This window comes from Saimiri boliviensis, chromosome 4, assembly GCF_048565385.1.
Source record: "Saimiri boliviensis isolate mSaiBol1 chromosome 4, mSaiBol1.pri, whole genome shotgun sequence".
NCBI classification, from domain to species: domain Eukaryota; kingdom Metazoa; phylum Chordata; class Mammalia; order Primates; family Cebidae; genus Saimiri; species Saimiri boliviensis.
In genome coordinates this window covers 129175731-129191265 of record NC_133452.1, presented here as the reverse complement: position 1 = coordinate 129191265, position 15535 = coordinate 129175731, and the positions used below count along the sequence as shown (strand labels likewise).

Sequence of the window (15535 nt, the reverse complement as noted above, 5' to 3'; positions counted from 1 at the left end):
GAAACCATGTTTATACTCATGTGGCTTTTAGAATGCCATCGAAGGCTGGCACCGTGGCTCCTGCCTGTAATCCTAGCACTTTGGGAGGCCAAGGCAGGCAGATCACTTGAGGTCAGAAGTTTGAGACCAGCCTAGCCAACATGGTGAAACCCTATCTTTACTAAAAGGACAAAAATTAGTTAGTTGTGGTGGCATACATGTGTAATCCCAGCTGAGGCATGAGAATTGCTTGAACCCAGGAGGCAAAGGTTGCAGTGAGCCAAGATTGTACCATTGCACTCCAGCCTGGGTGACAGAGTGAGATTGTCTTAAAAAAATAAAAGCCAGTAAATGTTACTTCTATCTTAAATTTCCAGTATAGGAATTTTAAAAAATGATCTTTAATTTTTATGGATACATAATAGTTGCCATATTTATTATTTATGGGGTACATGTGTTATTTTTATACAAGCATACAATGTGTAATGATCAAATCAGGGTAACTGCAGTATCCAACACTTTAAATATTTGTTATTTCTTTCTGTTAGAAACATTCCAATTCTCCTCTTTCAGTTATTTCAACAATGAATGATTGTTAACTATGACAAATTTTTAAATACAATAATATTTTATACTGCTGAGGATATGTGAAAGACACATTCATGCAGTCCTTTTGGAAAGAAATTTAGCAATATATATGGAGAACTTGGACAATTTTTGTTTTCTTTAATCTGGTAAAATTCAGCATTTGGAAATCAGTTTTAATGAAATAATTCAAAATAAAAAATTAGCTTTCTGCACACAAAGATGGTCATCTGAGATTTATATGAAACCATGGGAAATAGTCTGAGTTTTCAATGAAGTGGGAATGGTTAGTGAAATATTGCACATCGACTAATTAGAGCTTCGCTGGTTTAAAATATTTTCAAGACTTTCATATGAAAAATTCTTAGATTAAGGTGTAAAGTTTATACATCATTATCACAACTAAAATATACTATATATAGAAATGCCTAGAAGGAAATATTCTTAGATGTAAGAAGAGAAAAGAGATTGGGAGAAACTCCAGGAAAATGTTAACATTTTTCAGTTGTATCTTCGGTTTGTTTTCCCAATTTTTAGTAGATCCTTTTAATGATGCCTCCTCAACTCCCTTGTACTGAGACTATGTGACTCTGCCTGGTCTCCCCCTTCCTTCCTCCCCCACCAGCCCCCACCTCCCACTACCCATTACAGATTAAACCATGATGGACACCTGACTCATGCCAGGCAAATTGGATTTTTTCTTCTGGGAATTTAGAATTGGAAATTCAGAGAAAGCAAATCAGTTTGTATGCATGCCTTGGATTGAGAGACATGAACACTTTGGACTGGAGGTGCAGGCATCTTCTCCCACTTGCACAAATAAAGCGTATTTTCAGGAAAATAAGACAAAAGCAGATATACAAAGAAAGAAAAAGACAAGAGATCATGGGATCTGACAGAGGAACTGGTTAATCACGAGTTTCAAGTTTCTAATTTCTGGTTGTAGCCCTCATGAAACCTGGCTGAGTACTGTGAAATACTCTTGTACCTTATAATATACATTATTATTATTTATTCTCATCAGTTTTTGTTACCTGTAATCAAGTATTACTATATAAGATGGCTTTACCTTTGGGTATTTTTATAAATGTCTCTAGTGAGCATATATTACTACTAGAATATTATTATAGTATACATATGATTGATGTATTTTTTTAAGAGATATTTTGTCAAGAGCTTTTGTTGACACACTGTTTATAGCCAGTAAGAAGCATAGATTATTCATGGACATAGTATTACAGTGCTTCACTGATTTTGTTTTCTTATTTTTGGAAAATTTGATAATTTTATTTGCCTATAACATGCAGTTATTTGTTATTGTAAACAAACAATATGACCAATGTCAATTATAAAATGATAAAGGTAAGAAACTATCATTAAAGTGGGTTATGTCCAGCCTGTTCTCTGCACCTGTGCCATTATCTAGCTTCTGTCCTCTGACTCTTGGATAGACTAGAGAAAAATTATGTTTGTCACCATCCAACCATTAGGAATACTCATGGATAAAAGCATTAATGACTAAGGAAATTGTTCATAATGTATTGTTTAATAAAAAAGTCGCAAACAGGATGCACAGTACAACACTAATTATATAAAATATTAAAATATATTAAAAAGCCTGAAAGAAAATATATCTTAATGTTAACTGTGGTATATTTCAGTTGTGCTTTTACAGATAATTTAAATTTTTCTGTTTGTACCTTGTGTTTTCCAAATTTTCCATGGGGCATATAAATTTAGTTGGTAATAAAAAGTTTTTAAAAAATGTTATGGGTGTGGGTTTAGGAGTGGAAAGTTTAATAGACAAGAAAAGAAGAGAGTGAGAGAAAGCTTCCTCATGCTGAGAAAGTGGGTCGCCCAAGAGAGGGTCTCCCAAACGTTGTATTTTTAATGAAACAGTAATTACCTTAGTCACCAAAAAAAAAAGTCTTGTCAGTTTTTCCTTCTTATTCCATCAGGTGTAGGAGTTTAAGAAAGAGAGCAGGATGGAAGGAGAAGTAGGGTGTGTGCTTCCTGGGATACGCTACCTGTGGGGTTCAGGCCCTCATGTTCTTCTTTAGAGGAGTGTTGATGAGGACTGGGATTTGTTCCTGGTGGAGAAAATTCAAGGCTTAGAGTAGGTAGTGGCTGAGAGGTCTAGTTTGGAAGGAAATACTAGTTTTGAATTCTAGCTCTACTCTTTTATCTCTATGTAGACTTGGAGAATTACTTAGCCCTTGTTAGTGCTGGCTTTCTCATCTGTGAAACGATGCAGCTACCGCCTGGGGTTGTTGAGAGCAGGAAATGAGATAGCATAATCAATCATTTAGCAGACTCACTGGCTCATAGTACGTAGTTGTGGTGTTTTTTTTTTTTTTTTTTTACCATTTACATAAATCCTTTGTAGGTACTCTATTAATCCTCTATTTCTACCTGCTATAACACCTCAAACATGTGGTGCATATTCTGGGTTTCATTATTTTTGTATATACCTGGCATGCCCTTTTTTCTGTATCTCCAGCAATTCTAAAAGTAGTTAAATCAGTGCTTCTGAAACTTGAATGCCCACATGAATCTTCCGTAGATCTTATTAAAGTGCAGATTCTGTCTCTGTATGTCTGGGGTGGCATTCAAGTTTTTAATTTTTAATAAACTCTCACATGACGTAAATGTTGATGCCCAAAGATCACTTTTAGCAGCAAGGATTAGGATGGCCCAGCTCAAATCTAACATCTGTGTGAAATCATGAACAGTGTCCCCAGACAGAATTGTCTTTTCTTTCTTTGGCTCTTGAAGCACATCATTTATACTCCTAACTTAGCACTTAGCGCCCTCAGCCTGCTGTGGTGTATGGTTGTATGCGACTCTGCTCATTCCTAACTGAAGTCTTGATAGTAGAGTGTGTGTTCAGTTCCTGAAAGCTGTCAGTGTCCACACAGGGATGTCGACGTATTTGACCCATGATTACCAAGTTACTGAAGCAGATGGAAAATAATCAAATGATGTCCTAAAATAACATTGTTTTCTACATGAGCATTCACTTAGAAAACACCAACATCAATCAACTGAACTAGTGGAAATCATGAAAGAGAGTAGTGATGTGACCCACGCAATGGATGGTTTCAGCCACTTGCCAGGTGTTGACCCAATGACCACAACCAAGGAGGATTTAACAAGGGGATTTTTATTATTTGCAATGAGTAAGGAAAACTCTCGGATAGTCCCCAAAGCAGTGTGTCTCCCCGAAGGAAGGTGAGAGTGGGGCTGTCATTATGCTGGTCGACTGAGTCATTGTGTGAAAGGTAGGGCAGGCACAGTCCTGATCATGCTTCTTCACATACTGCAGGTATAGAAAATGGTGAATAAGCTCCTCCCTAGGAGGGTTTTTAGTATGGTGATAAGTAGCATTCACCAAACTTAATCTCCAACCCAGGAACCTCTGGTTTTACCTGTTTTTTGTTTTGCTGTAACTGGGCTTCTTTCTAAAACCTTTTGAAATAGCAGAAACTCAGGGTGCTGCAGTTACAAGTTACTAGGGACCCTGAGTTCCAATGTGAATGATCCCAAAAAGCAAATAAATAATTGTGATATCTTCCTTCTTTTAAAAATACACTATAAAGGCAGGATGGGATGATTTACTGAGTGGGATGACAAAGCTAATCTGGGATGATATATTTTCCACAGATAATCAAATAAATGAGCAAAGGATTGTTTTTCAAATTCTGAGTCTTTTTCCCGGCCATACTTTAAATGGGGTTTCCACGTGGGCCGGAGCCCAAAGTCAGATCCTTTTGCACAGAGGGTAGACATGGAAGTAGTGGGCTTTGGGGTAACATGGACTCACTCCTGTTGACAGTAATTAGTGAGAAAACTTTGTGGGATCTGAGGAAGGTTCATCAGAAGTCTGCCCTCTCTGGACATTTCTTGATGGCTGGGAAGCAGGGCAACTGTCCTACCTGAGTGTGAAGTTTGTTCGGCCTTATCATGAACATCTATTGCATAATTCTGACTCTCTTCTCTGGCGTAATTGACCTTTCATTTCAGAAGGACTTTTAATTCTGTTTAAAAAATCCGGTCAATATAAATAGAAGAGAAATTCAATTTTCAGTAACATTTTCCTCCGCTACCACTTATGTCCTTGGGGAAGCTTAAAGAATTTTCATCAGTACAATAAAAATTAGTTGGATATGTTGCAAAACTTTTCAACACACTTGACTCAAAATTACTACTATTGCTAAGACATTCTTATAAAGAAATCTTTTTGGGGAACTTAGCAACTACTGTTTTTGTGAAGTGGTCCCAGTGGGAATGAGGTTTATGCCTAACCCTTTTTTTAAAATTTGGTTTCTGCCTCTTGTGCCTGGTATCCAGTATTAGTTACAGAGTAAACAGTATTTTCCGAAGACTGACAGGGTCAGCTGTTCTGGAATGTGGCCGTTGACCTCCCTGATGGATTACTGTCCTGCAGGCTGCTTCCAAGTCAGTAGAAAGGTAAGCATTCTTTCTGTATAAGTGCAGATTGCTTTGGAACATGTTACAATTTCAGCTGATAAAACTGAAAGTATATTCTGGGCACAGTGTCTCAAAGGGCACAGAGCTGTTACTTCGGGGGTAAAGTGATTTGTCGTGTCCACACAACCATGGTAGTTAAGCTGCTGGGTTTAGGGGAGGGGTGAGCTAGGTGTTGAATCTGATTGTGTTGATTAAGTCATAAAGACCAATGAAAATGTAAATCCAGAACGCCTTTCCAAAGTTAGAAACACACGTTATAATTCTGTTTCTGAGTCTTTTTTCCTAAAATCTTGTCAGTTTATCTTGGCTTGTTGTCTTTACTCCTGAAATAGCAATTGTGTGTGTGTGTGTGTGTGTGTGTGTGTGTGTGTGTGTGTGAGTGAGAGAGAGAGAGAGAGAGAGAGAGAGAGAGAGAGAGAGAGACAGACAGACAGACAGAAAGTGGCTACTAGGAACTACTAGGAAGTATATCCACTGCTGAAAGGGCCTAGAAATATGTTGATTGTGAATGCAAGAGCAAAACGTGTTCAACCAAGTACCTCTGCGGATGTAACCATGAACAAAAGAAAATATATTGAAAGCCCCTTGAAAATTATACTTGCTATAATACAGTAGTTGAGAAAATGGAACATGCTGGACTTGCTTCTTAACTGATCTTAGCCAGTTTGTGTTATAAACTCTGAAGGTATGAATTTAGTTTTATATCACAATTACTGTTGTTATGTAGAAATTATCGTCATTGTTAATAGTAGTGTTTTTTTTTTTAAACCTCACATTTTACTTTGAGTAAGTTTTCAATAAAGGAATTGCATGTTTTCAGATGCAAAAATTAAAACCACTTTTCAACGTTTTTACAGTTCTCACTTGGTTAAAATATTTTCTAATGCTTCAAAAAACACTCAATCTCAGAAATAATTTTAGAAAGAACATGTTTTCTCCCCTAAATGGACTAAAATGCCTTTTTTAGTCATTCAAAAAGTGTGGTCCAGAACCAAAATAAGGGGAAAAGTAGTATCAGAAGAAGTTTAAAAAGTCACATTCTAGTAGAAATAGTTTATGTTTCATTGAAGAACAGTAATTACAAAGGTACATTTGTTAAGCTGTCATTACCATAATTATCATCTACTGATATTTTGGGGTTGGCTTTTTTATCTTCTTGGCAGCTTCAACAAACAATATTTGTTAAATAGTGACAAATTCAACTTTAAGACATCTCTCTATAGACATTATCCTTTTACAAGCTGTGAGTACCCACCACAACTCTTAGAACTCACTACCGCTTGCCTACAGGAGCCATAAGGGATGCCTTAAAATGGTTGATGATGGGAGGTTAAAAGTCTTCCAGTAGAGGAGTTGATAGTTGCTCCTCGAGAGTTTGAAGCTGCCAAAGCTGATAAATAGATTCAGGTAGGGATGCTGAGACAACCAGAAAGAGCTGGGAACCATTCTCTCGCTTGCCTACTCCCCTCTGCCTTCCCAATGCTGTGACCACCAATTGGAACACAGCTTTCCAGAGACAAAGGCATGAAGTCGGAACTAAGAGCAACACCAACAGATCAGAAATTAGATGTTTGAGATCAGTGCTCAGTGCTGGGTCTGAGCTACAATTGCATTAACCTCCTGGGTACCTGAAGCATGTGCTGAGTTTAGTATCCTGGTCCATCACTAAATGACTGTGTAAGTTACACGGGCTTCTGAATTGACCATGGCAGGAATAACTGATTCATATTCTGGATGTGTTATGTGGAATGATAAGAAACCCATTTAAAAAGCACCAATTGTCCCAGAAAAGGATCTCTGTCTTAGTAAAAAGATTTTTATCCTTGGAGCATATAATGGGGAAGATCCGGGGTTGTCTACACCATGTTTAACAGATTGTCATTCTTTCAAAAGAAAACAGCATTTGTTTTTATTCATGAATTGTCTACCTGTGGTTTCAGCAGTAGAGCATCTGTGTGTGTGTGTGTGTGTGTGTGTGTGTGTGTGTGTGTGTGTAGAAGGAAGTTTCTTAAATGGCAGGTGAGGGGAAATCACCACTATTAAAGTTAATTTACGTTTGGCTCTCTGATCCAGTAGATGAACAAGCAATTTTAATTGCTGCAAGTTCCACTTTGTCCCAGTTTTTGAATGCAGGCACAGAATCATCAGGCACTTATTCAGGAAACATGTGTATTGAATGCAAAGAAATGAAGTGAGGTGGCAATATCTTGAACCAAATATTATCTATCGGTGGTCATTTGTTTCAATTTTGAATGGAATTCTTGCTCGGCTACTGCAGTTTAAATTTTAATTTACTGTTTGGAGTGCCTTATGTGTTATATTCCTGAGAAAAGTAAATTTCCATCTTAAAAAGGAATTACAAATCTTCCTCTGTTGATTTTTTTTTAAATAGCCTTCTTAACATATAATTTATATACTATAAAATTTATCCTTTTACATTGTAAGTACACTTTAGTGATTTTTAGTGTATTTTCAAAGTTGTGCAAAATCATCGTTAATATCTAATTTCATAACATTTTCATCATCCAAAAGAGTAACTCTATTCTTGTTAGCAGTCACATCCTGTTCTGCCTTCCCTCCAACTACTGGGAACCACAAATGATCTTTCTGATTCCATGAATTTGCCTATTCTGGACGTTTGATGCAAATGAATCTTATAATATGTGGCCTTTTGTGACTGGCTTCTTTCACTTACTGTACTTTCAAGGTTCATCTATGTTCTTGCATGTATTAATACTTAACTCCCTTTTATTGCTGAATCATTTTCCCCGTATGGATATGCCATGTCTGTTTTACTATTCATATACTGATAGATACTTGTGTTTTCCCCACTTTTTGGCAATTAAAAATAATGCTGTCACGAACATTTAGGTAGAAGTTTTGTGTGGACCTATGTTGTCACTTCTCTTGTGTACATACGTAGCAGTGGAATTTCTGGGTAATACTGTAATTAGATGCATAGCATTTTGAGGAATTGCCACACTGTTGTCTAAAGTGGCTGTGCCACTTTATAATTTTGGGAGTGACATAAGAGGGTTTCAAGCATCTCACATCCTTGCCAATGCTTGTTGTTGTTTGTGTTTTATTTTAGCCATGTTAATAGGTGTGAAGTGTTACCTCCTGGTTCTGCTTTGTACTCCCTAATCCCTACGATGTTGAACATCTTTTCATGTGCTTGTTGGCCATTTGTTTTCTTTGGAGAAATGTCTATTCAAATCCTTTGTCCATTTTTTTTAACATTGGGTTATTTGTCTCTTTATTGTTGAGTTGCAAGAACTCTTTACAATTTGTATCCTGGATACAAATCTTTTATCAGATAAATACCTTGCAAATATTTTCCCTTAGTCTCTGTTTTAGTGGTCCCCAACCTTTTTGGTTTCCCGGAAGACAGTTTTTCCACAGATGGGGCCAGGGTTGAGGGTGGTTTCTGGATGAAACTGTGCCACTTCAGATCATCAGGCATTGGTTAGATTCTCCTAAGGAGCATAAACTTGGATTCCTCACATGCGCAGTTCATAATAAGGTTCACGTTCCTATGAGAATCTAATGCTGCCGCTGATCTGACAGGCTGGGGAGCTCCGGTGGTTCTGCTGGATCAGCTGCCACACCTCCTGCTGTACGGCCTGTGTCCTAAGAGGCCACAGACCAGTACTGGTCCATGGCCCAGGGGTTGGGGAACCCTGCTTTAATGGTTTTTGTCATACTTATCAGAGTTTGGATAGCATCTTTGAAGTCACATTTTTCCTACATAAATGTCATGTAGATGAGGGAAATAATGTCACACGCTTTTACTGAGAAACTGCTTAATGCCAGACATTCTGTTAAGTTCCTTACACACAAAATTTACCACACTTAATTCTTGTAATAACACACAAGGTTGGCATTATTCCTCTATTTAGGGGCCAGGGAACTGAGACTCTGATAGGTCAGTAGTTTGCTCAAAATGAGCCAACTAGAGAGTAGCAGAATCTGCAAACAAATTCAGTTGTCTCTGCTTCCTAAATCAATTTCTTTCTCCTTTAATAGTTATGTAAGATCTGTGTCTTGAACAATCAATACAGTATTCATTGTAGTAGGATTTGTGTTGGATTAATATGTATTTTATTCCTCTGTTTCCTGCCAAAAGTCTTATAAATAATTATTTATTAAATGTCTCAAAGTCTCATTCACTGGATCAATTTTCTTCCTTGCTCTCCCTCTCATGCTTCTTCCCTTCTTTGCTTTTTTCTTTCCTTCCTTTTCCTCTTGCCTTCCTTTTTCACAGGTATTTATTTAGCCCATACTACATTGTATGTGCCTGAATAATATGATAAAGCAGTTTCATGCTTATCCTCTAGCAGGGGAAGTAAACTACATAGAAGTCCATACAGATAAACTTAAAATATAATGTGACATAATTTAATACCAAAGATGAGAAAAGCTATGAAGAAGAAAACAGCAAGTGAGTGAGCAGAGTCATGGGCTTGCTATTTGTGACGGGGAAGGCCTGGATGAAGTGCGAAGGGAGGTATGTGACTATCTGAGGGGAAGGTACTCCAGGAAGACGCCTAAGGGAGGAACACGGTTGTTGGAAAGGAGACCAGAGTGGCTTGATCGCTTTTCTGTTTGACCAGCAAGTAGATGAGAGCTAGCTTTTGCCTGGCATAATTTCCTCCAAAGAAAGCTTCTGACAGGGCGCAGTGGCTCACGCCTATAATCTCAGCACTTTGGGAGGCCGAGGTGGGCGGATCACCTGAGGTGGGGAGTTTGAGACCAGGCTGACCAACATGGTGAAACCCTGTCTCTACTAAAAATACAAAAAAAAAAAAAAAAATTTTGCATGGCATGGTGGCTCATGCCTGTAATCCCAGCTACTCAGGAGGCTGAGGTAGGAGAATTGCTTGAACCTGGGAGGTGGAGGTTGTGGTGAGCTGAGATCATGCCATTGCACTCCAGTCTGGGCAACAAGAGTGAAACTCTGTCTCAAAAAAAAAAAAAAAAAAGAAAGCTTTTACACCTCAAGCATTTCTAAAATATATTCAAATATTCAAACGTATCTCTGAAAATGCATGGAAGAGAAAGCATTCACCACACAGTGCTGGCGCTATTTATCTAGTCTCCTGTTACACCTGTGATGAAGTGATTTGTTCGGAGGAGAAGCTGAAGGGCACAGGGGCTGGAGAGAAGCTTAGGCTAGGAGACTCGATTGCTGCTTATGAGCTGCGTAACTGTGTCTTGCTTTTTCAACTCTGAAACGGGTAGATTCGTTTGATTTGGCTGCCTTACCAAATATCACAGACTGGATGGTTTAAACAACAGAGGTTTGTTTGTTTCCTCAAAGTTCTGGAGGATCGATGACTGAAATCAAAGTGTCAGCACAGTTGGCTTCTCCCTTTTAAAAATATTTGTAAATTTATTTTTTATTAAAATTTTTTTTTTGCCACCTCTAACTTCTTTTTGAAGAATAGTTAGTATAGCAAATGTCATAATGCAGATGTGGACAGTTTGAAAAAATTAACTGGGGCCAACATTAACTGACAAAGAACAACTTTCACCTAAATCATCATAAAACATGTTTAAGTTAAAAAAAAGTAAAAAAGAAAAAGAAGTTAAAAAGAGAGAGAGAGAAGTAAAAAAAAAAAAAGAGAAAGGGGGACAGCAGGTGCTTCAAGTTGAACAGGTTTATCAACCAGTTATTACCCTCACATGTGTCTAATACATGCCATTCTGGCTAGAGTGTAACAAAGTGGAAACAGGAACACTGTAATCCCAAACTTCCACTGAAGCTCATTCTTTGTACACACCTGTGAAGCCCACCCTCATTCCCCTAGTGCTCCCAACTCAATTGGGCCTGGTGACCCAGGTGTGTGTAGATCTTCTCTTTAATTCTGTCTTTGTTTTAAGACTGGCATGTCTGGGTATCAGCTCGCTAAACCAGGCAGCTGAGTTCTGCCAGATTATCAATAAAATCAAACAACTGATGAAATCAATGTGACAGAGGGGCTGTTGGGATCATTCTGTTCAGATAGTCTTCACTTATTTTACAAACACCGTCCATGCATTAATTCACAGATTCGTAGTCAGCATACGTTCTGTCTTCTGGCTTTTTGGTAGGCTCTGCCAGCAAGGTGGTGTGAGATCTCCTACCAAACTCTCCTCACGGCAGCTGCTGCTCACCCTGTGGCACCAGGGTAGGTTTCTTCTAAGGCTGCTCCCTTTGACTGGTAGATGGCCATCTTCTCAGTGAGTCTTCCCAGGGTCTTCCCACTGGGAGTGTGTGTGTTCTAATTTCTTCTTAGAAGAAATCTCTCACAATGGATTAGGGCCGATCCTAATGACTCCGTTTAACTTTAATTACCTCTTTAAAGAACTATTCTTTACATACAGTCACATTCTAGGGTATTGGGGGATGAGGACTTCAACATATGAATTTTGGGGGCACAAAGTTCAGCCCATAACAATGGGGAAGATAATAATATCTACCCTCTAGAGTGATTTTGAAAGTTAATTGAAATAACACTTGGAAAGCCTGAAAGCAGTACCTAGCACATGGTGAGTGCGCTAAGGAACTGTGCGATATGAGGGTTATTCTATTACTGTCCAGTCACACCTTGGTTGTGAGTTTGTTGAGGTTCCAAATCCAGGGATTGTATCTTTTAATTATATTATTATTTTCAATTATTTTATTTAAAAATTTATCTGCCCCTAGGATAATCTTTATCTACTATAGGCACTCAGCTCATATTTGTAGAACTAAAACTTTTCATGCCTTTCGCATCTCTTCCAAATCACTATCATCTTCTCATCTGCCAACCAACTCTGCATCACGCAGAGTTTCCTCCTAACTGGATCCTGGATTTAGTCTTCAGGCATTAAACTCACACGCTGAGCACGTATTGAGTTTCCTTTTGCTGCCACGGCATAATTCTTCTTTTTTTCCTTGGGAGATTAGGAAGTTCCATTCACTTAAGATTTTAACAATTGCCTTGCTTTGGGCACATACCAATCTTGCATGTTAATCAATCCTTAAGATTTTTGTTTTCCAACTTGTTAGGACAATAACCAGCACAAATAATTCCCTTTCTGGAATTTAGATTTGATTCAAAAGAGGAAGCCGCTTTTGCCCATGAATCTAATATAGTGTTTCTGAATTTATCACCCTGAAGGATAGGTTTATTTCTGACTCTGTGTTTATTTCTTACTCAATGTTTCACTTCTCAAGTTTTCAACCCTTCCATCATGATGCAGAATAAATTCTGGAGCAACTCTGCCTGACAACAGAGGATTGACTGCAATTGCTTGAAAGGATAGAGCTTCACAACACACTTTCTAAAATGTTTTCTTATGAAGGAAAAGCTGATACAGAATTTGAGTTAAAGTAAACAAACAAATGTCACCAAAAAACAGGTGTTTAAAGGATGTTTTAAACAGGCTGAGGGATTAAATCACCATAGAGATTAGTCTTAGTTTACTATGAAATCCGTTTATATTCTTCTATGACCACCCATATATTTTGTCTTGCTGCAAAATATAGGGATAATTATTTACCATTAAGTTGCCCAATTAATTTTCTTTAAGGCATGTAACAATTTCTAAAGAATTCTGAAAAAATTTCATTGAAAAAAAATGAGTTTTATCTTCTATATCATAACTTTATTCCCTGTGAAAAAGCCAGAATAATGAAGAACAAAATCTGTTTTCGTGAAGGAAAACACTTCTACTTCATGGTATTCTTAAACATCATTTTGTCAACTCTCCATGGAATAAAGTTGATAACACCCTTTGAATGTATGTTTACATGCCATTATAGTTTTAATTAGTTATAATTTTGCTCTTTCTCTTTCAGCAACATTTAAAAAATCTGCAAAGTAATACATAAATATCTACACTACTAGGATACAAATTGGAATTTGGAAGTGGTAGACCTGCTGATTTTTTTGCAATTTGACTATTACATTTGTTCTTTTTAACTGATTTATTGGGTGTTTATTCTAGAGTTATTTTATTCTGCTGCAACAGCTATTACTGAATTCTTTGATTGTGACTTTTTGTCACGTGCATCTTTATTGGTTCAGGGAGCTTAACCTGTTGGAAGATTATCCTGAAGAGTTTGCTTTTATATCTAGGGACATTTATCATTATCTAAGGCCAGCTGCCTGACTTCTCTTCAGTGCTCTGTTTATAGGGTTTGAACATCTATAAATGGAAACACTAGCTAACCAGAAACTATCGCTAGGGCTCTCTGATAGTGTCCTAGGCTCTCACAACTTGGAATGTCCTGCAATATCTAAGATATAAGCAGGTCAAATCATTTTCTAGACAGAATCCAAACCTCTGTGTCTCTCAGTCTTTCTCTCCACGTTCTCTTTCAATATGGAACTTGAAAAGCATGAAAAAAGAAGCTTATTAAACAAGAATTTAGAGGAGAAACTGAAGGTAAGACATGAGATTTAGCACACACAGATTTATAATGAAATTTACAGGGTGGTAGAGAAACTGTCACAGATAGGAAAAGTTGCACTAGTCAGTCTCTGTTTCCATGTTTTTCTGGTCAATAACTTTAACATTAATGAGTTTCATGGGCTTTCCTGAAAACAATGTAATAAAGTTATACATAAAATGTCAGTACACAAATACTGGCAAATTTGATTTAGTTACATGATGTGGTTTACCTTCATTTTAAAAACTGGAATCCATTTATTCTGATTTCTCCTCGTGATTGCCTGGAAGATTGTTTTATTTGTGTATGTGAAGCTTAGCAAGTGTTCAAAGTCTAATTTTTCTCAGAGATACCAGGAATATGTGTTATGAAAAATAAGCATTATAGAATATTTTAATGTTTTATTAAGTTTAATGAACTTCTGGTAGGTATAAGGATAAAGTTTTTTTTTGCCATGGAATTATAAAAGTAATTTTGCCTTGATACTAAGCAATTACATGTCAATGATTAATAGTGGTCACTTATATTTGCTCAGATATAAAATATACTGTAACTTTGAGTTGAATGTGCTGTCCATGGTTCATCTGATGAGCATAGGTAGCTAATTATGTTTGTAAATTTACTGTGGCTACAGAGTTAACATTAGAACAGGCCATAACTAATTTTAATGTCAGCATAAATAACAGAAAGTAAGATTATATAGACAATAATAAGACCAAATTCGTGGGAATACATTGTTCTAGGTGTATGAAGTTGAGGTTTATGGACTATTCAAGATATTAAAAGAAGAAAAATGGAAAAAAAGAACCATACTGGGTTGAACACACCCAAAGTGTATTAGAATCTCAAGGTCTTAAAGTAATATATTGGATAAAATATAACCTTTTCTTAAAAGAATCAGGTCATCATTTTCAGTACCCCCTGTGGAGCTCTGCTCTAGTTGATTGTCCAAACATGTAGTGGCCACAGAGTATTTTGCTTTTTGACTGATTGGAAAGGCCATGTGTCCTTCTAGAGCTAATCAGGGATTTTGAATCAGAAGAGGCATGGTGCAAATTCCTGCCCACAACTACCAAACATAAGACTATGGGTTTTGTGTCATTTTTCCAAGTCTCAGTTAATTCACGTGTAAGATAGGGAACAATAATAGCTAATCTGAAGGCTTTGTGAAGAATAAAAACTGTAATGTATATGAGATCCCTAGCCAAAGCCTATTTTTAAACTGTTTTTGGCCTGACTCACTTAAAAAGCACATGGCCAAAATTTTTAATGTGTAAAGAGAAAAGTTAAAAGGCATTTAAAAGTAAAAGGAAAACCCAGATATGGTAAGCATTATGGGTTAGTGGTCATAAAACCTTTATGGAACCAGATAGGGAGTAAGTAAATACTTGAATAAACAGTTGCTATGAATTAGTGTGAAATTTGACCCTGAGCTTCCTGGCAGGCTTTTGCAGGAAGTTTTGCAATTTAGCATAGCGGACACAGGGCAAGTGCACAAAGTGAAGATGGAGGATACTTCTTATTTGAAGTGATTCAATGTATTAGCATTTCACTTTCTGGAAAGTCAGACGTTGTGCATGCCTGACTTTACCTTGCATACAGCTATAAATCTAGAAGTGAGCAAAAACCTTTCCTTAGAGGAAGTAGCTTTCTTCATGAACATTACTCTGTAGCAGAGGCCTAGGGCTAGCCTCAGATTGACTTCCAAAAATTGGGGGAAAATATGGTGGCATATCAGAGGCATAAGAACATTCACCTGCACTGAGAAGAGAGGCTGTTCTGGGGATGGGGAAACACATGAAAGCCCAGTATCTGGGGTAATTAAGTGTACAAGCAAATGGAGCTAAGGAACCTGGCACCTTTCAGATACAGGAGTTCTGATGACAGTGTTATCAAGAAAAGCTTCGCTTATGCTCAGTATTTTCTATTTAAGAGTTGGAAAATCTGTATCTTTGAGAGTTTTCAGAAAAAGTTATTTTAGTTGAACTTTTTGTTTGTTTATGTGAATAAATATCCAAAACTTCAATTCATCTAGCATTGTTTCATGTTAATACCAATGTA

General features: G+C 37.2%; 1 protein-coding gene across 4 annotated transcripts in view; it reads left to right on the top strand.

Moving 5' to 3' along the window:
- Positions 1-4979: 4979 nt before the first annotated feature.
- The window catches only part of MLIP (muscular LMNA interacting protein), a 267113-nt gene continuing 256557 nt past the window's right edge, over positions 4980-15535 (top strand). Inside the window, exon 1 of one of the 4 annotated variants that reach the window (XM_074398184.1) lies at positions 4980-5034. In XM_074398184.1, coding sequence (XP_074254285.1) covers positions 4993-5034 — 42 coding nt within the window. In that variant the 5' untranslated portion in view covers positions 4980-4992. Of the gene's footprint in view, positions 5035-13186; positions 13471-15535 lie in introns of those variants that run through there. The other 3 variants (XM_074398182.1, XM_010337147.3, XM_074398191.1) reach the window with 3 other exon arrangements.